General features: G+C 44.5%; 1 protein-coding gene across 3 annotated transcripts in view; it reads left to right on the top strand.

Moving 5' to 3' along the window:
* Window positions 1–27,518, top strand: part of micu2 (mitochondrial calcium uptake 2) — a 572,545-nt gene that overhangs the window by 446,484 nt on the left and 98,543 nt on the right. For all 3 annotated transcript variants that reach the window (XM_085999181.1, XM_085999180.1, XM_085999182.1), the window contains 2 exons: window positions 840–887; window positions 12,613–12,695. In XM_085999181.1, the coding sequence (XP_085855307.1) occupies window positions 840–887; window positions 12,613–12,695 (131 nt within the window). The remainder of the gene's footprint in view (window positions 1–839; window positions 888–12,612; window positions 12,696–27,518) is intronic.

Genomic DNA, 27,518 nt, shown 5'->3' with positions numbered 1-27,518 from the left:
CCGGCTAAGCAGCGCCTCGATTTCAAAATTTTCATCATTGTTTTCAAATCTCTCCATAGCCTTGCCCCTCCCTCTCTCTGTAATCTCCTTCAGCCCCACAACCCCCCCGCAATATCTGCGCTCCTCTAATTCTGCCCTCCTGAGCATCCCTGATTATAATCGCTCAACCATTGGTGGTCATGCCTTCTGTTGCCGAGGCCCTAAGCTCTGGAATTCCCTGCCTAAACCTCTCCGCCTCGCTACACCTCTTTCCTCCTTTAAGACGCTCCTTAAAACCTACCTCTTTGACCAAGCTTTTGGTCACCTGCCCTAATTTCTCCTTATGTGGCTCGGTGTCAAATTCTTTTGTCTTATAATACTCCTGCGCAGCACCTTGGGACGTTTTACTACGTTAAAGGTGCTATATAAGTACAAGTTGTTGTTGTTGTTGATCTTTGGTTCATGGATGAAGTCCTGGTTGAAGGAATAATAACTTGGTGATCTTTTTTACATCCAGAAACAGCATTCTTTAATTTCTGACCAAAAGTAGAAAAATGACATACTGCTAAGAGGGTTATATGTTTCCAATCGTGCAAACATTTGTTGTCTCTTACCCAGCAATTTGCAGCTGATTCAGAAGTCCATACTGTACTATTTGTTTATCTATGCCTGTCCTGCAGTTAACTAGTTCATCATTAGTCTGCTGTCATATCAAAAGGTGTTTATCTGAAAATCTCAGTTGACTTCAGTACATTAAATATATACCATTTGCAAAAGCTGCTGCTAAATACCACCAAATGATTATTATTTGATAGCACCAAGAAAGAAAAATTAACTGATTCTCTTTTGTTTTCCCCTAGGTTTGATATCGTACACTGAATATTTATTCCTGCTGGGTATTCTAACAAGTAAGTGGGGTTAAAGGTTAGGGTAACCTTTTGGTATCATTTGATGATTGATACTTTTTGTCATAACACCAGTTAACTGTTTTCTTTCTTATACAAACAGTTTTTATAATAAAAAATAACATAAAATAGTAAGAAACGCCAAGCTTAAAAGATGTAACAATTTTTTTTAGATGTGTAGGCTAATTCGAAAATACAAAAGTTTTTTTTATCACACACCTTTTACTGAGCACAGCTATTGGAATCTCTGCCAGTTTGTAGAAGTGGATGTTGGACCTATCAGAGCAGCTTTTCTGAAGGAACATCTGTGCTGAGATAGTCCCACAATGCACCTCCTGTGGCTATGCTGCTCCGGTGACTCTGGTACTTGTTAGTTTACAGCTGCACACGCCCTTCTGGTAACCTTGGCACTCACCCCAACCTCCGTTTGGGAACCTCTGCATCAATTTATTGATTTTACATATGTTGTTATACCGAAAAGGTAGAGATCAATTAATTATTAAAGAAATCACAAGCGCTGGATATTTCATGAAAATGTTTGCCCGGTTGGTGAGAGTTATTCAGTGGGAGAAAGGAGATGCTTTGGCCCTCCCTGATCCTGCTACTGTACTGAATGGAATACCACATAGACAATGCTTTCACGCACTCCCCTGTCAGGCAAGGAGCCATAACAGTAGAGGGCATTGAAATGGCCATGGTAATCCAATCTCACCTTCAGCAATGTGTAAAATTGACTCCAGCTGCATTAAACAATTCCATTTTTGTTATGGACAACTGAGTCTATGGGAACAAAAACAGAAAATGCTAGAAACACTCAGCAGGCCAAGCAGCATCTGTGGAGAGAACAGAGGAGTTGATGTTTCAGGTGGGGACCCTTTGTCAAAACTGCACCTGAGGCCTGCACGCAAAAACATTCTCTCAACTGATGCTTCCTGACCTCTGTGTTTCCACTGTTTTCTGTTTTTATTTCATGTTTCCAGCATCTACAGATTGTTTTTGCTGCTCGTTGGGTCTACAGGAATACTTGTTACTCTGCTACATGGCAAAAACAACAGGGGAGCACACTCGACATATTACTGAGCTACAATGGATATAAAATGTAGGTTTAATTTTTTTGGAGGGGGTGGAATTATTGGGGGAAATTTTAACCCCCAAAAACGGGTGGGTTTGGGTCAGGTGGGAAGTCAAAATGTTTTAAAATTTCAAACCTGAACCGAACCTGGACACTTCCTGTTTTAACGGAGGCGGGACAAAGGGTGATGACCAATCCGCTCTCAGGTTAGCCATGGCTCAGTTGGTAGCACTCTTGCCTGAGTCAGAAGGTTGTGGGCTTAAGTCCCGTTCCAGAGACTTGAGCACAAAAACCTGGGCTGACGCTCCAGTGCAATACTGAGGGGATGCGGCACTCAGAGGTGCCATCTTTCAAATGTAATGTTAAAACCAAGGCCCCGTCTGCTCTCTCAGGTGGACATAAAAGATCCCATAGTACTTTTTCAAAGATGAGCAGGGGAGTTATCCCTGGCTTCCTGGCCAATATTTATGCCTCAATCAACATCACTAAAACAGATTGGCTGCCTCGTTTCCAACATTACAACAGTGACTACACTTCAAAAGTACTTCATTGGCTGTAAAGCACTTTGGGACATCTGAAAGGCAAGTCTTTCTTTTTTTTTTTAAAGTCTTTCAGGAAGTGGGTCGGTCATTGAAACCTTTTTAAGGAGGCTGTGTGCATCCAAGATCTCTATTTTTAACTCATGTCGGCTGGGTTTCCCTGGCCTCCGTTAACCCAGTAAGTAAAAGGAGGTGAGAAGGGCTGCGTCCATCAGGTAAGCGCCTTTACAGCACTGCTTGTGGACCAGGAGGAGCAAGAGTGTTTCCTCCAGGTCCAACAAGCTACCCTGTAAACCGCCCCCCCCCCCGCCAACCCCCAACCTCCATGATCTGTCCGACCCCAATCTCCCCCCGCAATCACTGATCTCCCCCCACGATCGTTCCATTCCCCCCCCCACGATCACCGACGACCCCCCCACGATCACCGACCCCCCCATGATCACTGACCCCCCCCCCCGTGATCTTCCCCCACGATCTATCCGTTTCTCCCCCCGTGATCTCCCCCCACGATCTCTCCGTCCCCCCCACAATCCCCCCCCCACGATCACCGACATCCCCCCAACGATCACCGATCTCCCCCCACAATCTCTCCGTGTCCCCCCCCCCAATCTCTCCGTGTCCCCCCCCCCCACGATCACCGACTCCACTCCCCTCACAATCTCTCCACCCTTGTGATGTCTCTCCCCCCCCCCCCCCCCCCCAAAAGCGCACTAGACCCACCTGCTCCGCGGCTGCGGCTTTGTGCTGCGGGATTTCCCACCCAACAGGTATGTAGCCTGTCAATCAAACCTGGAGAAACAAATGAAAACACGCCCTGGAGTTAAAGCTCCATGGCGTTTGATGAAACCCATACTTCCAGGTTTCCTGACCATAACTCCTCCCCCCACTCCGAACTTACATCTTGATAAATATCAGGGCCATCGAAAGCTTCGAACCCATTTATCCATAACCCAGAGATTTGGAACTACTTGCTGCTCTGGGCAACCTATAAAGTTGTCCTGGGAAAGGATCTCCACCCACCTCTGCCAAACTGTTTACATTTTTACAAGCATTCAGTAGGAGCAGCTGTTTTACCTTCCCGGTATAATGAACCTTTTTAACAGAGGGATGCATTTTGTTCAAGGGTTCTTACGGCTATTTAGGCAAGTGATTTGAACCTTGAGGTTTCCCACCACAGATCGATGGCAATATGTGACTGGGCTTGCGAGACTGAAGTTAATCCGCATCAAAATCCTCAACCAAATCCACATTGCCCACATGAGCTTGAATCCTCCCCCGAGCCACAGCAGCATAAGAGCCACCATTTCAGGCTCTAACATTTAATCCCATTCCCAACCAAATATTTAGTTCATTGATATAGCACTGCCATCAACTATACCCACTAAGAAAGAACTTGCATTTATATAGCACCTTTCACAACCTCAGGACATCCCAAAGCACTTTACAATGAATTAAGTACTTTTTTTGAAGTGTAGTCACTGTTGTAATGCAGAAAATTTTATTGGAGGAAGGAATTCTTTTAGTTTCTGTTTACTTCAGAGCTCACATTCAGTTCCTCTTAAGAACAAATAATAACATTTAATGTACAACAATCTTGTTATGCGAATTTAACCTTTGCTATTTGATAACTTTTTTCTTTCTTTATTCATTCAAGGGATGTGGGCATCGCTGGCAAGGCCAGCATTTATTGCCCATCCCTAATTGCCCTTGAGAAGGTGGTGGGGAGCTGCCGCCTTGAACCGCTGCTGTCCGTGTGGTGAAGGTACTCCCACAGTGCTGTTAGTTAGGGAGTTCCAGGATTTTGACCCAGCGAGGATGAAGGAACGGCGATATACTTCCAAGTCAGGATGGTGTGTGACTTAGAGAGGAACTTGGAGATGATGGTGTTTTAGCATGTCGCAATCTGAAATTCACCCTCCCTAAATGTCTTAGAACCCTCAAGAAAATAAGGGAGGGAATAGGGAAGGCTCTAATGAATATTTATATGGGATGCATAAACACAGGAGCTAAACATGAGTGTCATATAGTGAATGTTGTCGCAGCACTCAGAAATGGAGTGTGACAAATACTGAAGAACTATAAACCCATTATTCCGACATCTGTAGTAGAGAAAATACTGGAGAACATTTTATCAAATACTGTCGTGTTTATCTAAAGGCCAAAGGTAGTCAGCATGCACTTGGGACTAATAATTCATGCCCTATGAATCGCTATAATTCTTCGAGGAAAGAACAGAATTCCGGTGCTGAGATCGCTCTCCCTGTTTCGGGCGGCCAGCTCTCGCTCGCTCCCGCAACCGGAGCGAGGTGCTCGGCGAGTCGGGCAGAGGCAGCGCAGCGCGGTGAGCAGCAGCAGCAGCCAAGCTGACCCGCTGGAGCACATCGGCCGGCAGCTCCTCGGCGGGAAGGAATTCCGACTGGGAGGAGGGGAGCTGAGCATGGCGGCCAGAGACCGACCCGTGAAGAGAGAGAAGTAGGCCCTGGGGCGTGGAGCCGGCGACGGTGAAGAGGAGGCCGCATTGGAGCATTCACATCCCGACGATGTGTTCGGCGAGTCGGGCAGAGGAGCGCTGTGCAACGAGCAGCAGCAGCAGACTCACGACACGCTGCAGCACGTCGGCCGGCAGCTCCATTTCGGGTAACTCGCAGTCTGGATGGGAGGAGGGGAGCCGGGCATGGTGGCCAGAGCGGAAGAAGCAGGCCACCACACGTGGAGCCGGCAACAGTGAGGAGGAGGCCGCGGTGAAGAGGACGGAGCGGCTGAGGGACATCGTGCTCCCACTGCCACGGGAAGCCATTGTATTGACTCTCAACGCGGCGCTGTATGTATAGCTGACGCGTCCCTATGGGGAACAAGCATTCCATTGTACTTGTTACATATGGCAAATAAATCTAATCTGAATCTGAATTAGTATCCATTGCATACATTTACTTGGATTTTCAGATAAAGTTCCACAGATCAAGCGTTTAAGGAGTCCAAGGCTCCTGGAATTAAAGGCAAATGAGATAGTTGGATTAACAACTAGCTCATGAATAGAAGGGTGATGCATGTAAAAAAAATAAAAGCTCTGCCTGGAAGGCGATAACATTCACGTTATTTGTAAATGATGCTGAAGAGCACTTGAATATTGGAAAATTTGCTGCTGACACCAAGTAATGTGACCAGATGACGAGGAGAAGATTTTCCACTGGAGTTACGCTGGATCCCTGGATTAGAGCAGGAAATTATTTGGGAAACTTTCCGTCAGTAGCCCACTCACCACCACCACTTCCGGAATGTTTGGCCAGAACTGATGTTGGATGTGCAGCATGTTCACCCTAATATCGGCAGACGTGCTGCAATTGCATGCAAAAGAGGAAAGGATATCATCTAACGTATCTCCCGTCATTTGCACCCGAGCAGCGCTGTGGATTAGGAATGCAGATGCTAGAGCCACAGGTGGGAGCATGGCTTTTAAAACTCAAAGGCCTAGAAATTCGGTATAGCCGTGTTTGTGGCGCTAGTCCTGGCGATGCGCAAAGTTTAGCGCCAGACGCAATTTAGCACCACCTAGTGCAATATTGGGTTGCAGCGCCCCTAAAGGTGATTGCGGCGCTAAATCAGGCACTGCACGCTACTCTTAAGGCGCTAACCCGGCGGCACAACCCAATTTTGCGGCGCAACGAGGGTGCTGTCAATAATCACTGACCCAGAGACACACTGGCGCCGGCCAGCTCTTAAAGGGGCAGGTCAATTGGCATCACCAGACACACTCTCACTGCCTTGTAGGCCTTCAAAGCGGTGGGAGCCTACCTGTGGCGCACCAGCCTAGCAAGACATGGAAAGGGTGAGGCAGAGGGCGGAACGCCTCACTGATGCGGCATTGGATGCTTTGGTTGGCGCAGTGGAATCAAGGCCAAGGAAGATGGTCGGAATGTGATTTATGTTTTGGACAGTCTCCCGGGTGTGAGAGGCAGTTATGTGTCAGTGTATTAGTTTTGCTTTCTGTTGCCATAGCTTTCTCATGTTTGAAGGAACCACATTTTGTGTAATGAAACACTTTCTTAATTTACAATGGCCATGCCTTCTATTTACATGCATCTTGCCCTTCACAGGCTTGGGGGTATCAGACCGGTTCCATTCCTGTTCTTGGAATGGCAGCAAGCATTCCGTGAGAGGGGCCTAGAAGCTACTTCTGATCAGCCTCTGACGCGCGGCCTGAGAAGAGCCGCTCGCGTAGAAGTTCAGGCCAGCAGCCATCTTCTCAGCCACCAACAGAGATGTCCTGCACCTTATCTGAGGCTGCAGATCTGGCTGAAGTAGCTGGCACAGCTCAGTCACCACCTCCTTTCTAAATCGCAGCCTTCTGACACACTGCTCCTCCGGCATGTTCATGTAGGAAAACTGCTGTCGGAAAACCCTGCCAGCGTAAGGTCTGCTGTGGCGACGTCTGTTGGCCCTCCTCCGTCTGGCCATGCCCGCCCCCCTCTCCCAGCGTCTCAGTGCCCTTTCCAGATGATTCAGCAGCAGGATGTTCCCCTCCAATGCAGCCCCCATAATAAGTGCCCACAGGAAGGTTCCCCATTGTCAAGGCTCACCAACAGCAAGGTAATGTTCAGAAGGCTGAAGATCATCTGCCTGCGCTGGCTCAGTGGTCAAATGGCTCTCAGTGTGCAACTCAGCAACTCGTTGTAGCTCTCGAGGAAGTTGTGCTCCAAAAATGGCTGCCGCTTTTAAACCACACCAGTCCCCTTTAAATAACGCTCCTCCAGCCCGAGAGCGAGTTGGTAAGGTCCAGGTAAGCTGTCGCTATTAGCGCCAGGCGCTACGGAGGGGGGCGCCACTGAATTTCCAATCCGGGGCGCCCAAAAGGCGTTGCACACTCAAATGACGTCATAATCAGCCTGCGTCCATGAGCGGGCGCTAAGATTTAGCGCCGGCGCTAAATGCATGCTCAATATGGGGTGAGGCGCTAGGTGCCTTTCGCCCGCCCAGAAATTGGCAAGCGCCCCACTTCTCGGCCTCTTTAGGCGTTAATCGGTGGCGCTAACAACCGAATTTCTCCCCCAAAGGGTCACAGGGTGTTAAATTGCATAGCCTAAAATATGTTATTTTTTTAGTTCTTTCTGCGCCGGGCTAAGAAGCTTCACCACAGCAGGCACCTGAGGTTTGCCACAACCAGTCTCCAGTTGCTCCCTGGTGGAGACAAAATAGCCTGAAAAATTGACTGGGGGTCAGGAGCAGATGAAAAGGGTTCCTTGGCAACATTCCACTGGCTTTATGCCAAAGCAGAAAATTTCAGCTATTCTTTTATTTCTTCTTAGGTTACGGGCAATGCTGGCAAGGCCTCATTGGGCTTTTTTCTTGAACCACTGCAACCCTCAATTTTTTTTTTGACAACCGAGTGATTTTCTTTGCCACGTTTAGAGGGCATTAAGAGTCAACCAGATAGTGTGGGCCAGATTCACGTGTAGACCAGACCAGGTGGAGGTGTCAGATTCCTTTCCCTTAATGAGGACGTTAGTGGGTTTTTTGGACAATTTAGCAGATGTCATGGTCATTTGCCCATAAATTAGTAGCACTTTCCATAGTGGGGTTTGAACTCTCAACCTCATCTAAGGAATTGCAGATGATTTTCAATGTGTATAAATGTACGGTGATACCAATTGGAACATGAAACATATCTACAAGGAAGAGGTCTCTATTAGCAAAAGCAGAAAGGCAAAAAGGATTTTGATATGATTATTTATCATACTAACTTTGTATGAATTATTTGAGACACCATATTTGAACTATTTTATGCAGTTTAGGTGTCTTGCCTTTAAAAGGACATCAATGCATTGGTCCAAAAAAGACCCACCGAAATGATACTAAGACTTGGGACTCTTAAGTCAGTATTGTCTATCCGGCGGGCCGTGTGCCAAATCTGGTCTGCAAACTCCTTTCGTCGAGCTCACATTTCTCCTCTTAAACACACAATGCCAGTTTCAACTACAGTTGGGAGCTGAAACTAACTATAGTTGAGATTGTCTTTGTATGTTTAATGATGATGAGAAGAATCATGGTCCAGGCAAATGGCTCATCTGCAACCCTTCAAATTCCCTGGCCTGGAGGAAATTAGATTGGTGGATTTAGACGAATGAGGGAGCAATCTTTATGTACAAATCAGTCCTTCAGCCTGGGAAGTTTAGAGAGCTGCAGCTGAATCTTCTGCGATTTCAAACTGTGAATGAGGAGACAGAGAGAAGGATGGGGGTGAGAGCAGTGGGAAGAGGGGAAGGGCTTGATTATTTTTTTGTGAGTCTCCCTTTTTTTGTGTCGGGCTGGTGTATTTTATGTATGGGGGAGTCTGGCTTTTTGTACGTGCGTGATGCCGTTATTTTGCATATGGGGTCTTGCATTTTTGTGTATGGCGATTTGAATTTTTTCATATAAGGGTGTTTGAATTTTCTGTGCATTAGGAATTGCATTTTTGCAAAATCATGCAGCCAGTCACTGGTTTTGACACAAGTATCCAACCCCTAGCTCCAAAATGTTGGACATCTTAGTTCTAAGTCATGAAGAACTAGAAGAACTGGATTTGATTTTACTGGACAAAAGAGGACTGGCAGGTGGGACACCTTCCAAATCTTCAAAATGCTGAGGAACACAAACACTGCGATTTGACTTGGATTGTGAGTGCAGGACTAAAGGATGGAAGTACAAAATTAACTTGCCTCAAGCAAGCATATTACTAATGATGCTTCCAGATGTTAGTGTCATCTGTGGATTGGCATAATTTGAGAAATGAAAACAAGAGAGTGATTTTTAACCAGTGAATATAATTGCACCAGATACATTGATTATATATTTATTTCTTTAATGTGTTGACTCTTATTTTTATTAGCAAGACCAATTCTTTCCTGGCCAGCCTTCCATCCTTCATCAACTCATCCAAAACTGCTGCCCATATTCAGTTCCGCTCACCCAATACGCCTGTCCTCACTGACATGGCTGCCAGTGCCCCTTCCCAATACCTCAATACAGGAAACTTAGTTATATCCGGCACCAACGGGACCGAGCTGTTGCCGATCTATCAAAACTGCCGGACATACAAAGTTAATGTTGAAGCATACGGAGGTTTTCATCTCCGTATCTGACAACAAACACTGATGCTTAGCAACAGCTTGTAAACAGTCGGCCCGTACCTTGGAAGTGTCTCTGTAGCTTAGCAACAGCTTCAGAGAGACTTTCCAGAGCCCGACTGTTGAAAACAAAGCCACGAGAAGAAAAACAACCTAACAAAACAGCTCCTGATTTCTGCCGGTAGATTGAGGTTTCCGGACATACAACCTCCGGATAAACCAAAGTTTCCTGTATTAAAATTCTCATTCTTGCATTAAATCCCTCTATGGCTCGCTATCACTATGACCTCCAGTCTCACAATCCCCACCATATCTTCCATTTCTCTGACTCTGGCCTTTTGTGTATCCCTCCTACCTTATCCCACCATTGGGAGCCATACCTTCAGCTGCTTAGCTCCCAATCTCTGGAATTCCCTCACTAAACACCTCTGCCTTTCAACCTCCAGCTCCTCCTTTAAAACCTTCCTTAAAACCCAAATCTTTAAACAAGCTTCTGGTCACCTCTCCTAATCGCTCCTTTGGTTCAGCATCCATTTTCCTTACACCTGTGACGCACCTAGGGATATTTTTCTGTGTTAAACACGCTATATAAATGTAAGTTGTTATAGTAAAAAATTAAGCTGCAACATCTGATTTAAATGTCAATTGTTTCATGAACTCAGCTGCACAGTCTGCAGTAACAAATAATAGCGCCAGGGTTGTTTAAAGATTTGGGTGGCCTGCATTTTTCTGTTGGTTTGTGGATCACTTGGAGCAGGCACTTGCAAAGCATTTTGATACACAGTGACGCTGCATTAACTTCAAAGTGAAAATAAAGTATCCCTCACATTCAATGCTAGATTTTTCTCATCGGTTGATTCATTGCCAGAAAGAAATAACTTGCATTTCTATAGCACCTTTCACAACCTCATGAGGTCCCAAAACACTTTACAGCCAATGAAGTACTTTTAAAGTGTAGTCACTGTTGTAATGTAGGAACCGCGGCAACTAATTTGGGCACAGCAAGCTCCCACAAACAGCAATATGATAAAGAATAGATAATCTGTTTTAGTGATGTTGGTTGAGGGATAAATATTGGCCAGGACACCAGGGAGAACTCCCCTGCTCTTTTTCAAAATAGTGCCATGGGATCTTTTACATCCACCTGAGAGAGCAGACTGGGCCTCTGTTTAACTTCTCATCCGCCGAAGACGGCACCTCCGACAGTGCAGCACTCCCTCAGCACTGCACTGGAGTGTCAGCCTAGATTAGGGACTTGAGTGGGACTTGAACCCACAACCTTCTGACTCAGAGGCGAGAGTGCTACAACTGAGCCACGGCTGACACCAGAAGTGCACTGGAATTGTCCTTAAATTGTCCAGTGTTATACCACTGAGAACCTGCTGAATTTTCCTCGGTGCACATTAATTTTATATTCATGACAGGCTACAGGTGCTATTTGTACTTTCTAAAAGCAGCACACCTCTGGGAGATGGAAAATTCAGTGATATTGCAGCAGCTGAAAGGGTCAATGCAGCCATTTTGTGTCTGTAACATTGTGGCTCAGTGCAATTTCTGAAGCTGGTAGTCCTTCAGGGCACCGAGCCCACAAATTTAAAGTTGAGGAGTATTCTGGCAAAGGAGGACGTGGTCCCAAGGGAAGAAGGCCGACAAAGTGCATGATCCAAGCCCGTGGAAGGGGCTGGCTTTGGCAGTGTGCCACCCCACTCCCATTCAGGAGTACTGTTGAAACCTGGGTTTCATTCCGTATGATAGCATGGAGAGTGCCTTCACACTTGAAGGGGAAATGACCCATAACCTAACCCAAGGAGGTACCCCCTCAATCCCCCAAGGCTTCTTAGAACCTCTTACCACTGCTATACTAAGCAGGAGAAGTAGGAGACTTAAGACTGAAAGAGCAGCAAAGGGAAGTTTGTCAGATTTGTTGTGAGTGAGATGTTTTTGTCACCGACAGGATATGTGCAGGATGATTTGGGGCAACATGGGAGAATGCCTTGCACTAAGGAGTAGAAGAAAGATCTCCAAATGGCAACATTGCCAGCTGTGGAGGAGAGCTTAATGGCAGCATGACTGAGTTGTATTTGTTGCCAAAAGGGGACCATGCTGGCATGGCCCATTTAGCGATAGGGTTGGATCTTCGATCAAGGTCTCTCTTCTGAGCCAAGCCCGCAGCAGTGCGGCAGCTGGGACAACTCCATTATTACGTTATGAGGGAAGCAAACTCTTCTAAAGCATTGCCTAGGGTCACAGTGAAGTAGCTCACCTGCAGAAGGGGAGGTGTGAGTACTAGCGGGCAGGAGCTGGAGGCCATCTACTGTCCCTGTTCAGTCTGGCATCCATGTGGTGGAGCCACCTGATCCTATTCCTGTTTCTCCTCAAAGTGAATGGAATGAGTGAGGCCCAAGGGAAAGCTCGTTGGTTCCTGAAGCCCATTCTACAAGATTAAATTTAAAAACACTGTTTGGAAAAAAGAATCATATACTTTTATATTTTTAAATACTTAAGAAAGTTTTAAAAAAGGAAGTTTCAAAAAAATAAAGAAACTTGTTAAAAACTTTATGAAAATGTTTAAAAACTTAAGTAATAAAATTTAGCTGTTTCATTTCAAGCTTCACCAGGTCCCTTTTGGCCTTCAACAATGGAGGCTCCGCAACACCTCATCCCCTGAGACATTTTCTACCACTGCTGAACACTAGGCAGTAGTAGAGGGAAATGTGGCCCTGCAATGAACCCTGCCTGCCCCTGTCATTTACATGTGGTGGGGCAAGGATGCAGCAGCCAATGATGTCCACCCTCAACAGGCCAGTAAAGATTTGGGGCGGAGACCTGGTGTTAGGCCTCGGCCTCGGCCTCAGCCGCCCGCCCCCCCCCCCCCCCCCCCCCCCCAGCCCCCAACTTTACACCTTTGGTCACTCCGGATACACCCGAAACAGCCTGCCAAACAGAGGGAAATCCAGCCCACGGAATTCTGCTTGGTGAACAATGCTAATGAGGGGTCTTTCTTATGCTTACAGAGCCACACACTGGATTTCAATTTGCCTTTAGTATGCTGGACACAGATGGCAACCAACGAGTCGAGAAAAAAGAATTTCTAGTGGTAATTTTTTTTAAATATATTGTTCAAATTAAGCTTGTATTAACAAAAATGCTTCCTGATTGAATTGATTTATTGTAGATAGATCTAGAAACGAGTTCTGAAATATATTTCACGTGGTGTATATTAACCTGATTTCAGCTGATTTCAATTCTACACCAAGATTTTGAAGAGAGAAGTATTTATTCTGTTGTGCAGTTGGAATACACGTAGAATTACAAAGAATCAAAAGCTCGGTAATAGGCCATTCAGTCCAACTGGTTTTGATACTTCACACGAGGCTCCTCCCACTTAAATGACCTCTTCCTACCTGCTCCCATATTCACCCATTCCCTTCTTCCTCATGCATGCATCAAGCTTCCCCTTAAATGCATCAGTGCTATCTGCATCAACCTCTCCACATGGCAGGTCTCCAAGTCTATGCTGTTAAGTCTGTGTGTTATATTGAGAATTACTACACAGACCACAAGAGTAAACTTTAACAGGTCTTTACTAGTTGAGGGTCAGGGCGGAACTGCCCAATAAATCATTACACAGCACTTATATACCGGTGTGGTCACCGCCGGTATTACAGTATACAGCAGCCAAGATAAAGTAGTGCAACTCTTAAAATAGTTCTCTTAAAGGTGGAACGGTTACTAAAATAGTTCTCTTAAAGGTGGAACGGTTACATACACTACAATCCTCCCTTTTTAGCTTAACAGTATATATATTCCCCATTAAACATAACATATATACACAACTTCATGTAAAAACAGTTCACAGATTCAGTCTCTGCGGAGGCGCCTCCTACGCTTCCTGACTCGGTCCGGATAACGCCTCGGTGGTGTAGTAGTTCTCGGTGGTGTAGTAGGTTTTCGTTGCTGGGGTGACTTATCTAATAGTCCTTCACTGGACTTAACAGCTTGAATTTTCGTAACTTCAGAACCAGCATTGTTGACTTCTAAAGGCTCGAGTACCTTGGGAAGTTTTTCTGCTTCCGGACTGATTTGGCTCAGTTCGGAGGGACCACGTGCGTGACCTGGTAGGGGTGATAATGGTTCAGATGAGTCATCATCTTCATCATCATGGAACAACTCACATGAATATACTAGATTGCTGTCCTCCTCAGTATCTACGTCCTCCAAATGTTTTATTATTTCTATTTTTGGAGCTTCAACTGTGAGTGTGGCTGTGGTCTGTGCATTACTTGATTTGCAGCTATATTCACCAGAGTCTTTGGGGGTGAGATTTGTAATGGTAAGTTCTATCACATTCTTATTTTGTTTAAATTTGTATCGGTCAGAAGATTCGATTAAGCTCTGGTCTTTGTACCATCTGACCATCTTGGAAGTAGGTGTAAACTCACAGCTCAAAGTAGCAGAATGCTTCTCTCCCACTGTAATGTTCTGTAGTTCTTTGACTACCTTCGACGGAGGCTCTTTAATAGTCAGCCTCGCCTCAGATTTTGATTTCCCTGCGATAAACTGCAGCAAGCCGGTCATCTTACAAGTTGTTTTTTTCAGAGTGAGACGATGAATAGTGCCACTATGCTCAATGTCCACATCTTCAGAAGCATGACGAATTTCACCATTTAGTGTCCATTTTGGAGGCTTCACGTCAGCAACTGAAAGCTCACACTCAAGAATGGCGTCACTTGGCTCTGTCACTTCCACATCACCTATGGGTTTAATGATGGCAATTGATTGCTCTTCTACATATAACTTTGCTGTGCTTTGGTCATCTATGGCATCGCACATGTAGTTGCCTTCATCTTCAAAAGCGACATTATTAATAACGAGCTTCCTGTACACATCTTCACTCACAATCTCATATTTATTACTGGGATGAATCTCTTTGTCTTTGTAATACCACTTGACAGCAGCATTTGGCCTGGAAACCTTGCATTCGAAAATGACACGATGTTTCTCCATGCCACTCTTCTCTCTTAAGGGTTTCACAATTTTAACTGGCAATTCTTTAATTCGAAGCAAAGCTCTGGAAGTAGCGCTTTCAGCAACAAACTTGATCTCTGCAGCATCTTCAGTTTTTGCCTCTGCCACCAATTCCCTGAGTGGCTTATTACTGCTGACACTGCTCACAAAAGGGTGCTCTTTCTTCTTAGCTTTCAACTGATCGATGAATTTGACATATTCCCTTTCTTGCTCAGCTTTGATTCATTTGGCCTCATCGCGCAGACGGTTTGTGTGTTCCTGTTCCATTTTCTCAATCAGCTGCTTCTGCTGTCTTTCCAGATTCTCCCACTCTGTGTCAAAGAACTTTTTCTTTGCAATCATCTCTTGCTCAAAACGGCGAATCATTTGTTCTAATTGCTGTTGTAGTTTGAAATTGAGTTGAGTTCGAGCCCGGTGTTCCTCAGAAATGTGCATGTCTGTAGACTGGACAGACTCAGAATTCTCCGTCAAACTATGTTGTTGTTGTTCAGTGGAATTCTGTTCTGATACTTTGTTCTCTCCTGAAGCATTTATACCCTCCTTCGTTTTTCCATCATTAGTCTGCAAGTCCATTTTAGACTTGTCTTTTGCACATGGGCTGGTCTTACCATCATCAGTTCCAGGGTCTGAGCTGATTGTCTTCACCTAGTTCTCACTCTCTGCTTTGTCACTGTCACTGCTGCATATGCCCTCATTCCATATTCTGGACAATCGTTCAGGTTTGACATCTTTTTTTCCGGAATCTACCGTTATTGCGTTTAGGGAGTGCCAGTCCATATTTATTTTCCTGATCCACTCCCGTCCCAGAAGTGGTGGACCTCCCTCAGGTAGTACATATAAGTCCATTCCTTGGTGTTCTTTGCCCTTGTGTATCACCTTGACTTTTATCTTTCCGATGGGGTATACCTTTTGCCCCGTGTATGTCTGCAATACTATCTCCATATCCCGTAGGGGAATATGTTTGAATAACTTTTTGTAATCTTGCTTATTCATGACCGTCAACGCCGATCCGGTGTCCAATTCCATCTTCACTTGGACACCTGCTATCTGCAGTGTGACCCAGATAGTTTGTCGGTCAGCTTCCTTACTCACGTTGTGAATTCTCAGACTACCCAGTTCCTTGCTGTTGGAGTCTGAATCCGAATTCTGTTCATCCGAACTCTTCTCAGCCACCTTATGTACCTTTCTGCACTTTTCCTGTGGTGACTTTTTGTTGCTGGTCTTCTTTCCTGACCGGCATACTTTAGCTATGTGACCAAGCTTGCCACATTTTCTACATTCCTGGTTTTTAAACCAGCATTGGTTCTGATCGTGTGTTGTCTTCCCACAACGATAACATTTCGTTGTACCCAAAGCCATTTGATCTACGCTGAGTATCGCTGCCTTCAGCTGCATTTCCGCAGTGCCTCTCACTGCGGCTTCGTGCGATGCTGCAATAGAGACAGCCTTATCAAGTGTAAGATCATTCTCTTCAAGTAGCCGCTTTTGTGTTCCTTCTTTCGACAATCCGCACACGAATTTGTCTCTCAGTGCCTCTGTCAGTCCTTCCCCAAACTGACAGTATTTCGCTAGCTTACGCAGTTCAATTAAGTACTCCGCGTTGCTTTCCTCTTTCAGTTGCGTTCTCGCATAAAATTTAAATCGTTCCGCTAACATCAGCGGTGTGGGGTTCAAATGATCCTTCAGGACAGCAACAATATTAGCGAAAGTCTGATCCGCCGGTTTAGCTGGTGATAGAAGATGCTTCAATAGCCCATATGTCTTCGCACCCATTGAGCTTAGTAAGGTTAATGCTTTATCTTCATTTGATATTTTATTTGCCTTACAATATATCTCTATGCGTTCTACATACGTGGCCCAATCTTCAACATCGGGATCGAAATCGTTGATGTTACCATGCTTAGGCATCCTCGCACTCTTCTTGAGAAACAACAAGAATTATTTTTTTTTTTTTTTTTACAAAATGGCGGTTTCCCGCGCTCGTCTTCTTCCCCCGCCTACGAAAATGGCGGCTTCCCGCGTTTGCCTTTCTCCCCCGCTGGCTGTAATGGCGATTGCCGTATTGCTGCGTTCGCCCTCCCCAGCGGTTTCCAAATCGTGCCTCCCAGCCCCTCTTGCAGTCCGGTCCTTTCCCCCCCCCGGCTGCGGCTGAGTTCTCCGTGGTTTTTTTTTTAAAATATTTTCTCCCGCGCTTATGCTGTCCCGGTCGCTGCGCCTCGCGGCCTCGGTAGCTGCCCGGCCTTTTTCACCGGTCACGGTCGAGCTCTCTCTCGATGCTGTTGCGTCTCCCAGCCCGCTATTTTCTCCCGCGCCTTACGCTGTCCCGGTCGCTGCGCCTCGCGGCTTCGGTAGCTGCCTGGCCTTTTTCACTGGTCGCGGTCGAGCTCTCTCTCGACGCTGTTGCGTCTCCCAGCCCGCTTGTAGCCCGGTCTCTCACACCGGCTGCGTTCCCGCTTGTAGCCCGGTCTCTCACACCGGCTGCGTTCCCGCCTGTAGCCCGGTCTCTCACACCGGCTGCGTTTGCATTCACCGCGGCTTCCGTGCCTTACACTGCCCCAGTCTCAGCGCCTCTGGCCCCGACTTCTGTCCGGCTCTTTTCCCCGGCCGTGGTCGAGTTCTCCGCCCTTATATCCTCCGTTTTTTTTTGTTATTTTCTCCCCTACTCACAGTCAACGTGGCCGACTTGCTGCTCGTCGCTGATCGGCTTACCCACCACCGTGATAGAAGGGATGATCACTGCCTGTTGCTGATGGAAGGCTTCGTGTCAGAATTCTTCCTGTGCTCTGCAGACCCGAGTCTTTTCTCAGCAGAATGATGAGGGCGGATGCCTCTTCTCGACGCCTGTTAAACTGCCTTGGATGTATCTCTGCCGCAGGGTAAGATCGTACTCGTCGCCACTGTTAAGTCTGTGTGTTATATTGAGAATTACTACACAGACCACAAGAGTAAACTTTAACAGGTCTTTACTAGTTGAGGGTCAGGGCGGAACTGCCCAATAAATCATTACACAGCACTTATATACCAGTGTGGTCACCGCCGGTATTACAGTATACAGCAGCCAAGATAAAGTAGTGCAACTCTTAAAATAGTTCTCTTAAAGGTGGAACGGTTACTAAAATAGTTCTCTTAAAGGTGGAACGGTTACATACACTACATATGCTATTCACCTAAACCACTCCAAGTGGTAGCAAGTTCCACATCATCACCACTGGCCTCAAATCCCACTCCAGGGATTCGAGCGCATAACCTAAACTGACACTTCAGTGCAGCACTGAGGGATTGCTGCACTGTCGGAGGTGACATCTTTCAGATGAGACGTTAATCCGAGACTGCCTTCTCAGGTGGGTGTAAAAGATCTCATGGCACTATTTCGAAGAAGGTTAAGGAGATGCACAGAGGAGTTCTCCTCCAGTGTCCTGGTCAATATTTAATCCTCAATCAACATCACAAAATAACCAGATTATCTGGTCATTTATCTCATTGCTGTTTGTGGAACCTTGCTGTGCGTAAGTTGGCTCCCACATTTCCTACATTACTTTTGAAGTGTAGTTACTGTTGTACTTACTGACATGAATCAGTCATTCATGAAAGAAAGACTTATGAAATAATACTGAGCGGCCTACGGTTGGCGCTGTCCAGGGAGAGTATAAATACTCGGGCACGGGCCCAGCTTGCGCAGGACATTCTTATCAGGAACTAGTGAAAGACACAACTAGACCTCCATGTTGTAAAACAGTTGATTAAAGCTTTGTTTAACGCTTAGACCAAGTGCCTAGTAGTTTTCTTATGTCACTTACTATGCTGTGAAGTGCTTTGGGACGTCCTGAGGTTGTGAACAGCGCTATGTATAGGCATGTTCTTTCTTGATATTCCACTGTATGTTGATTATTTAAGAAATAAAGAGTTTACTTTTATTCAGCATCTTTCACGTCATCAAGACGTCCCAAAGCACTATACAACTAACGGGTTACTGTTACGTATATGTGTTAATTTAACTGTCGGCCACAATTTAATTGTCATCCAAGTTTGTGTAGAAATTGTTTTCTATTGATGCTCCTTTTATATATTTTTGGTTTTTAGTGGTACAGTTGGTTCTATATAAATGAATAATCAAGCCAAGCCACTTCCTATTCATTCCTGTTAGAGAGTTTCAGATTCAGCATAATCTATTTTATGAAAATGGCACCTTTTAAAAACAAGTGTTTGACAAACCTTTTATGGTTTGTTTACAGAGACACGATGCATAAATATGCATTGAGTCGGAGTATGTCATCATTTCATTTGTGCTTTACACCAATGGTGCAGATTTTGCTGTAGCAGGGCATCTAACGGCAGCTGCCGTTGCGAAGACTTGCCCTTGCATGTTTAGGTTAAAAAAAATTTGTGTGGCAAGTTGCTGAAAGTGTGAGCTGATAACGACGCAGCGAGGGAAACAGGGCATCTGGGACCTGAGTGAACAGGGCAACCAACTGTGCATCTCCTTAACCAATCCAATTGAAGGATTGTGAAATAAACAGCGCAAGGACTGAGAAGAAAGTGTAAATTAGAGTGGCTGAATTCAATGTCTAATCAGGTACAGAAAGAGAAATAAAGAGAGGGAAAGAAAGATTGGAATCGGAGAGAGAGAAAAAAGAGACAGCAGGGAAAAGTTTTTAAAATAAACTTTAAATTTTTTTAAATCTCCAACAACAATTAATACCTGAAGGAATGAGACTCCACACTTATAATAGTTAATTTTCAGAGCCAGAGAATTGACAGTAATTAACACCTATCACCTTGTTAAAAGGCAACTTAGACTTGAAATGACAAGACTTAACTTTCTGTGGCGAGTTTAGTTTGTATCTACTGCACAAATACAGCAGCTTCACACCGTTCAATGCATTTAATGTGAGGCAGACAGCAAAATGCCATTTTCGCAAATCTAATGGGGGGAGCGGCGCAACTTGTACAGCAATTTTTGGATATCCACTTTCAACCGCGCATCTGCCCCTCAGCTGAACATGTTGTACCATTTGCGCATAAATGACGGCGGCGCCATTTAGCCTCACCGTTATTTTGATAGCAAATTCTGGCCCGTTGTGATGAAAAAGACGCAAGGCTCTTAACTCTTTTATTGTTTGGAGAGGAAAAAGGTTGATCAAACTTTTTCATGAAAACTTTGCCTATTTAATGCTCAGCTCACTTAAATACAGTCCAACCATCACTAAACCTCACCTTATGTGGAGCACATTATCTAAATCTAATCACTTTTGTTTGAGCAGTTATATGGCTCGTGATGCAAAGATTTTCCAATTGGATCTTTTTATCCACAGTTTACAGAAAGCTTGATCCAGGCATAATCCTGATTCAGGCAGAACATTTCTTGGCAAACTAGTCACTCATTTATCATAATTCTGCTATATACTCTTTTTCTGTCCCCCCCCCCCCCCCCCCCCCCACTCTTTTTTCCCACACCATGGGCCCAAGTCTTGAAAAATGTACTATGTCTAGTCTAAGTATGTTTTTTGCTCCAACTCTACATACATGCCAAAAAAACTATTTTATACTACAGCTGTAGATTCGCATCAGATCTGTGATCAACACTTGCTTATGAAATAAAAAGGCTGAGTTTCTATTCCTCATGGGTAGAGGAATATTTCAGTGCAGGCTGTGGAGTTTAAGATGATGTAGTGTCAAGGGAGATGTCTAAAGGAATGTAGTTCTCTGGCCCGACCCCCCTCCCCCAACCTCCACCCATCCGCATAGGCTGAAACTAAAATAGAAAATCTATAATATTTAGCCTTCCAGGAAGTGTTCAGACTGGGTTTCTCCCTGCACCTAATCCTAATGGATCATCCCTGAACAAAAGAAACAAAACTTCACCTGGTCTTCCCAAACTTCTTTTAAATCCTTACCCAACAGGAGTGTACTAGCAGCTGTAATGGATATTTTACAGTCAATGTCAACAGAATTTAGTATAGCTCTTGTATGTGTACTAACTACATGGAAAGTTAAGAAGAAAAATATAATAGGTACATCAGTTTCTTGACCTGACATTAGCAAGTCTTGACCTCAACCGAGGGACTTGACACGTGTGGAACGGCAATGAATATGTGGATCTAGTTTCAAGAGGCAGACCCCTGGGCTTTTAAGAGAATTAGGTTTAAGTAGTCCCTACTGACAGGTATTTGCAAGGTCTGTTGGTTCACTTTACTGACAATTTAACTGACATTTATCTCAGATCCAGAAATCTTCAGTATGTAAACCTAATTGACATTGCATTCAGACATTACTAAAGAGTCTGGCATTTTTTTTTTGTATTTGCTCTAGGCTGTTTTTTAAGTCAGAAAGCTTCAGGGCTGATTTTGGATTGTTTCCCATTTTTACAAAGGAGTATCTACTTGCTCGAATAGTAAAGGGTTAATTGTATTTTTTTTAATATTTTATAACTAGCGATGAGTTACACTCTGATTAAAACTATTTTGATTAAGTACATCAGACACAGCAGTAATAACATTTAGTGACCACAGCAAAATTGTTTTGGTTTTATCACATCGTTTCTTGTGAGAGTGATTTTTATTCAAATAACTGTACGCAGTTTTGTTTTTCCCGAGGGATGTTTGTTGATGTGCAGGTGAAAAGCTAGGTGGGATCTCCAGTGGCAGCTTACACTTTCAATGCCAGAGGCAATTTGCTTTGACATTCAGACACTTGCAACACAATTAAAAACATTTAGAGATGAAGTTGGCTTCAGAAGTGAAGTCTGTGAAACTAGTTAGATATTGAAGAGGCATTACTCCTAAGCTGTAAAAACCAGAAGGCAGCAAAATTCACAGTAGATTAGGTTACTGGAATTTTTTTTCCACTTGCCTTTTTGTTCCATTTGTAGGTTTTTTATTTATTTCATTTCTTTAAGGGGTAAGATAGTGAAGGGTAAGAATGCATTACAGAACCATGACAACCTCCATTTGAAATTCTTCAAGTACAGATCATGTCTGCTGCACCATGTAATTCAATGGCTTTAGAATGATGCAGTCCCATGAATATGATCTATTGGGGTCTGGCAGGGTTAGTCTTCTGGCTAGTTGAATAGAGCTGGTGGTTGAGGAGGGAAGAGAAGCAAACATTAGAAAAAGGAGCTTCATGTATATGCTCAAGTGTTTCATCAAGAACTTTCACAGCGGGATGATTTCATAGCCCACCTTCGCTGAACAGACATAAATCTGTCCCTTGCAGGATCAAAGCCAGCAGGAATTTTAAAGGAATTTTAAAGCTGCAGTCGTCTTTTTTGTAGATCTTTATAAGCCAATTAAAAAGCTATCAAAAATCACATACACTGAACCTCTAATTAACTACAACTGAGGCCTCTCAAAAGTTTCAAAACAAACATCAATGCTGCTATTTTTTAGGAAAACTGAGATCGTGAAAAAGTTGTAGTGTACTAACATTTTTTTTTAAAGTTTAAAATTACTGGAATATTTTCTTGTAGATGTTTTGCAGACTTGACTACTAATTGCTTTTTTTTATCCCAAAAATGCTACAGCTTTTGGTTGTAATACAAACTTATTTGTTAAGAATTCATTTTTTTACTTTTGGAAATTATTAGTTCCAGAACATTTTTACACATTGTGTCTGATTTCTCTTGGGGAATGAAAGAGCAAAGAATTCATTATTTAAAAGCAATGACAGTCTCGTACAGACAGTCTAGCCTTATCATGTGTTTGTCCAAGACAGACAAATGGAGTGATACATGATATAATTTTTTTTATTAAATACCAAAATATTTGGCAGGAAAGCAAAATGTTTGAGTCTAGCAAAATTTAACCGGTAGACTTTTCTTGTTTGCTATGAGACTATCATGGCATATAATTAGGTTTTGAGGCTACTGTTCAAAATAGAGCCTGTGCACATACTTTAAATTTGTTCTGTAACTGTCTTGTAACCTGGAGTTCTTTAAAAATTCAGTCTTGGGATATGGGCATCGCTGGCAAGGCCAGCATTTGTTGCCAATTCCTAGTTGTCCGGAGAAGGTGGTGATGGACCTTCTTGAACTGCTGCAAGTGGTTTGATACAACTTAGTGATTTGCTAGGGCCCTTCAAGGGGCAGTTAAGAGTCAAGGACTGGAGTAACATATATCGGTCAGACTGGGTAAGAATGGCAGATTTCCTTCCCTAAAGGATATTAGTGTATCGGTTGGATTTTTACGATAACCAGCAGCTTCATGATCATTTTTACGGATACCAACTTTTTATTTCCAGATTTTTTTTTAACTCAATTCAAATTCTCAAACTCCCACAGTGGGATTTAAACGCACGTTCTTTGCATTATTAGTCCAAGCCTCTGGATTATTAGTCCAGTAACATAACCACTGCACTACCGTCCCCCTATATTGGTTACCATGCTGAAAATAAAACTGTACATTAATGGTGGCTGTTAGAAACGAGTATAATCATCTGTTAATATCCTTAACCTAAGTCTAGTAATAAATTATCAAGCATACTTCCTTATCCCCTTCAATTTAAAAATTCTGACTCAAAAGGACAACTTATATAATGCTTTTAAAAACAATAAACCCTCTCGGAAGTAAACTTTGAGGATTGCATGCATGTTGATAACCTAGTAAATTGCTTCCAATGAAGATTCAGAAGCAGGAGATGCTGCCAACCCAATCTCCTTAACCTTTTTGAACAAGTAACATTCCAAATGGACTGTGGAAATCCTTAAAGTGTGGTATATCTAGACTTTCAAAAAACCTTTGACAGAATTCTACACAGAAAGCTACTACCAGAGTTTAAAATGGTGGAGATTCAAGATAAAATCTGGGAATGATCAGAAATTGGCTGAAGGGTAGAAAACAGCGGTACTTTTTAAGGGAGTAATGTCACGGTGGGGGAAGTGCTGAGAGGTTTGCCCCTGAGGACAGCATCAGCTGGAAGGAAGATGTAGGGTGAAAAAGAATGTGTATGAGTCTACCTTGCAGTCAATATTTCTCTGATACTTAGAGCTGGACTCTCATAAGCGCATAGAAGCAGTAACTGGATAGTTTTGAAACACTGCATTTTCTGAGACCCCAAGCCCAGCCATTAAAATTAATAACCAGAAAATCAGGAGCGCCCTGAATCAGGCATGCTGACCTTCACGACAAATTTTCCAGTCGGTGCTCCTGTCAAGACTCCTGGATAATTTACCACACTGTGTAAGTAGATGGTGGAATTATACATAGAATTACATAGAGGCGATAGCACAGAAACAGGCCATTCGGCCCAACTGGTCTATGCTGGCCTTTATGCTCCACACGAGCTTCCTCCCACCCTTCTTCATCTCGCCCTATCAGAATATCCTTCTATTCCTTTCTCCCTCGTGCCTATCTAGCTTCCCCTTAAATGCATCTATGCTATTTGCCTCAACTATTCTTTGTGGTAGCGAGTTCCACATTCTCACCACTCTGGGTAAAGCAGTTTCTCCTGAATTCCCTATTGGATTTATTGGTAACTATCTTATATTTATGGCCAATGTTCCCTGTAATTTTTTTTTGGGGCCACGTGGCCCCTTTAATGGGCTGCGCGGTCCATTCAAAAGTCCGCACATGTGCATCTTTTTCAATTTAAAAGCCGGCTCACCGGCTGCGCAGGACACCTGGAGCGCTGCACGGCCGAACAGTGCTTATGGCCTCTGGTTTTTGTCTTCCGCAGTCCTTTCCTTTGCCTCTAATTGTTCTCACCTGTAATGTTTTAAAAAGTAGTGGGTTAGATATTGTTCTTTTACCACTGGGATCAGGATTTGAATTTAACCCAGACTAATGGATGAACGTTTCTTCTCAGTGCTGTCAGTAACATCCTAGGTGAAATGAATTTAAACAGTCTCAACCCAGTTGCTGTTGGCCACTAGCCCACATAAAACTTCCCACAATTAGACTCAAATTGGCAATCTCAATTATAGAGATCTAAGTGTGGAAGTTGGAAATATTCGCACTGGTGCAATAGGTGTGTCTTCCTGTGGTTGGGTTTAAGGTACATTGTTGAGGCAGTAGGGAGGCACTTTTACTCTCTATTTAATGTGTATTACATCTCACCTGGAAGTACTTGACAAACGAGCAATGCAGACTGATATAGCTACAAAATACTGTGTAATGCAGGTAAAAACATTCACAGACCTGCACAGTTTTAGACTAATTCCGCAAATTTTATTAATGGGTTCCATAAGGGGTAAATAGCGTAGATGCATTTAAGGGGAAACTAGATAAGTACACGAGGGAGAAGGGAATAGAAAGTTATGCCAATAGGGTTATGTGAAGCAGGTTGGGAGGAGGCTCGTGTGGAGTATAAACACTGGCATAGATCAGTTGGGCCGAATGGTCTGTTTCTGTGCTGTACATTCTATGTAAGTAAAAAAATCTCTTTAATTGTGTTGCAGATAAATGCATTATTGATACATGAGTAGATGACAGTAATGGTGCCATTGTAATAAGCCACTACAGCTGAAGGGATTCCCTGTGCATTTTAGCTGCACCAGACTCAGGTAACAAAACCCTCCTGCACAATAAAAAAAAAGGACTACAGATTTTGGAAATCTAAAACAATATCAGAAAAACAGGGAACGGTATATTGTGGTTATGTTACTGGACTAGTAATCCAGAGGCCTGGACTAATGATCCAGAGACGTGAGTTCAAATCCCACCATGGCAGCTGGGGAATTTAAAATCAGTTAATTAAATAAATCTGGAATGAAAAGCTAGTATCAGTAATGGTGGCCATGAAACTATCGGATTATCGTAAAAACCCATCTGGCTCACTAATGTCCTTTAGGGAAGGAAATCTGCCGTCCTTACCTGGTCTGGCCTATATGTGACTCCAGACCCACAGCAATGTGGTTGACTCTGAACTGCCCTCTGAAATGGCCTAGCAAGCCACTCAGTTGTAAAAAAAAACGCTACGAAAAACAATGAGAATAAAATCGGACAGACCGCCCGGCATCGACCTCGGCACCGGCTACGGACACGCCAACAGTACACCCAGCCCAGTGGGGACTTGTGCCAAAATTGGGAGAGCTGTCCCACAGACTAGTCAAGCAACAGCCTGACATAGTCATACTCACAGAATCGTACCTTTCAGTCAATGTCCCAAACTCCTCAATCACCATCCCTGGGGTATGTCTTGTCCTACCGCCAGGACAGACCCACCAGGGGTGGTGGCACAGTGGTATACAGTCGGGAAGGAGTGGCCCTGGGAGTTCTCAACATTGACTCCGGACCCCATGAAGTCTCATGGCTTCAGGTCAAGCATGGGCAAAGAAACCTCCTGCTGATTACCACTTACCACCCTCCCTCAGCTGATGAATCAATACTCCTCCATGTTGAACACCACTTGGAAGAAGCACTGAGAGTAGCAAGGGCACAGGATGTACTCTGGGTAGGGGACTTCAATGTCCATCACCAAGAGTGGCTCGGTAGCACTACTACTGACCGAGCTGGCCGAGTCCTGAAGGACATAGCTGCCAGTCTGGGCCTGCGACAGGTGGTGAGAGAACCAACACGAGGGAAAAACCTACTTGATCTCGTCCTCACCAATCTACCTGTCGCAGATGCATCTGTCCATGACAGTATTGGTAGCAGTGACCACTGCACAGTCATTGTGGAGACGAAGTCACGTCTTCACACTGAGGACACCCTCCATCATGTTGTGTGGCACTACCACCGTGCTAAATGGTATAGATTCAGAACAGATCTAACAGCTCAAAACTGGGCATCTCCATGAGGCGCTGTGGGCCATCAGCAGCAGCAGAATTGTATTCCACCACAATCTGTAACCTCATGGCCTGGCATATCCCTCACTCTACCATTACCATCAAAGCAGGGGACCAAACTTGGTTCAATAAGGAGTGTAGAAGAGCATGCCAGGAGCAGCACCAGGTGTACCTAAAAATGCAGTGCCAACCTGGGAAAGCTGCAACACAGGACTACATGCATGCTAAAAAGCAGAAGCAGCATGCTATAGACAGAGCTAAGCGATCCCAGAATCAACAGATCAGATCAAAGCTCTGCAGTCCTGCCACATCCAGTCGTGAATGGTGGTAGACCATTAAACATCTAACGGGAGGAGGAGGCTCCATGAATATCCCCATCCTCAATGATGGTGGAGCCCAGCACGTGAGTGCAAAAGACAAAGCTGAAGCTTTTGCAATCATCTTCAGCCAGAAGTGCCAAGTGGATGATCCATATCGGCCTCCTCCTGAAGTCCCCACCATCACAGAAGCCAGTCTTCAGCCAATTTGATTCACTCCACGTGATATCAAGAAACTGCTGAGCGTACTGGATACAGCAAAGGCTATGGGCCCCGACAGCATCCCGGCTGTCATGCTGAAGACTTGTGCTCCAGAACTAGCCGCACCTCTAGCCAAGCTGTTCTAGTACAGCTATAACACTGGCATCTATCCGACAATGTGGCAAACTTCCCAGGTATGTCCTGTCCACAAAAAAGCAGGACAAATCCAATCCCAGCCAGTTACTGCCCCCATCAGTCTAGTCAATTATCAGCAAAGTGATGGAAGGGGTCGTCGACAGTGCTATCAAGCAGCACTTACTCACCAATAACCTGCTCACTGATGCCAAGTTTGGGTTCCGGGACCAAGACCTCTCGGCTCCAGACCTCATTACATACTTGGTCCAAACATGGACAAAAGAACTGAATTCCAGAGGTGAGGTGAGAGTGACTGCCCTTGACATCAAGGCAGCATTTGACCGAGTGTGGCATCAAGGAGCCCTAGAAAAACTGAAGTCAATGGGAATCGGGGGGGAAAACTCTCCACTGGCTGGAGTCATACCTAGCACAAAGGAAGATGGTTGTGGTGGTTGGAGGTCAATCATCACAGCCCCAGGACATTGCTGCAAGAGTTCCTCAGGGCAGTGTCCTAGGC

Source organism: Somniosus microcephalus, chromosome 10 (assembly GCF_052327205.1).
Source record: "Somniosus microcephalus isolate GS21.2 chromosome 10, FLI_Smic_1.0, whole genome shotgun sequence".
Taxonomy (NCBI): domain Eukaryota; kingdom Metazoa; phylum Chordata; class Chondrichthyes; order Squaliformes; family Somniosidae; genus Somniosus; species Somniosus microcephalus.
Note: the sequence above shows the minus strand (reverse complement) of the source record. Positions and strands in the feature narration are given on the sequence as shown.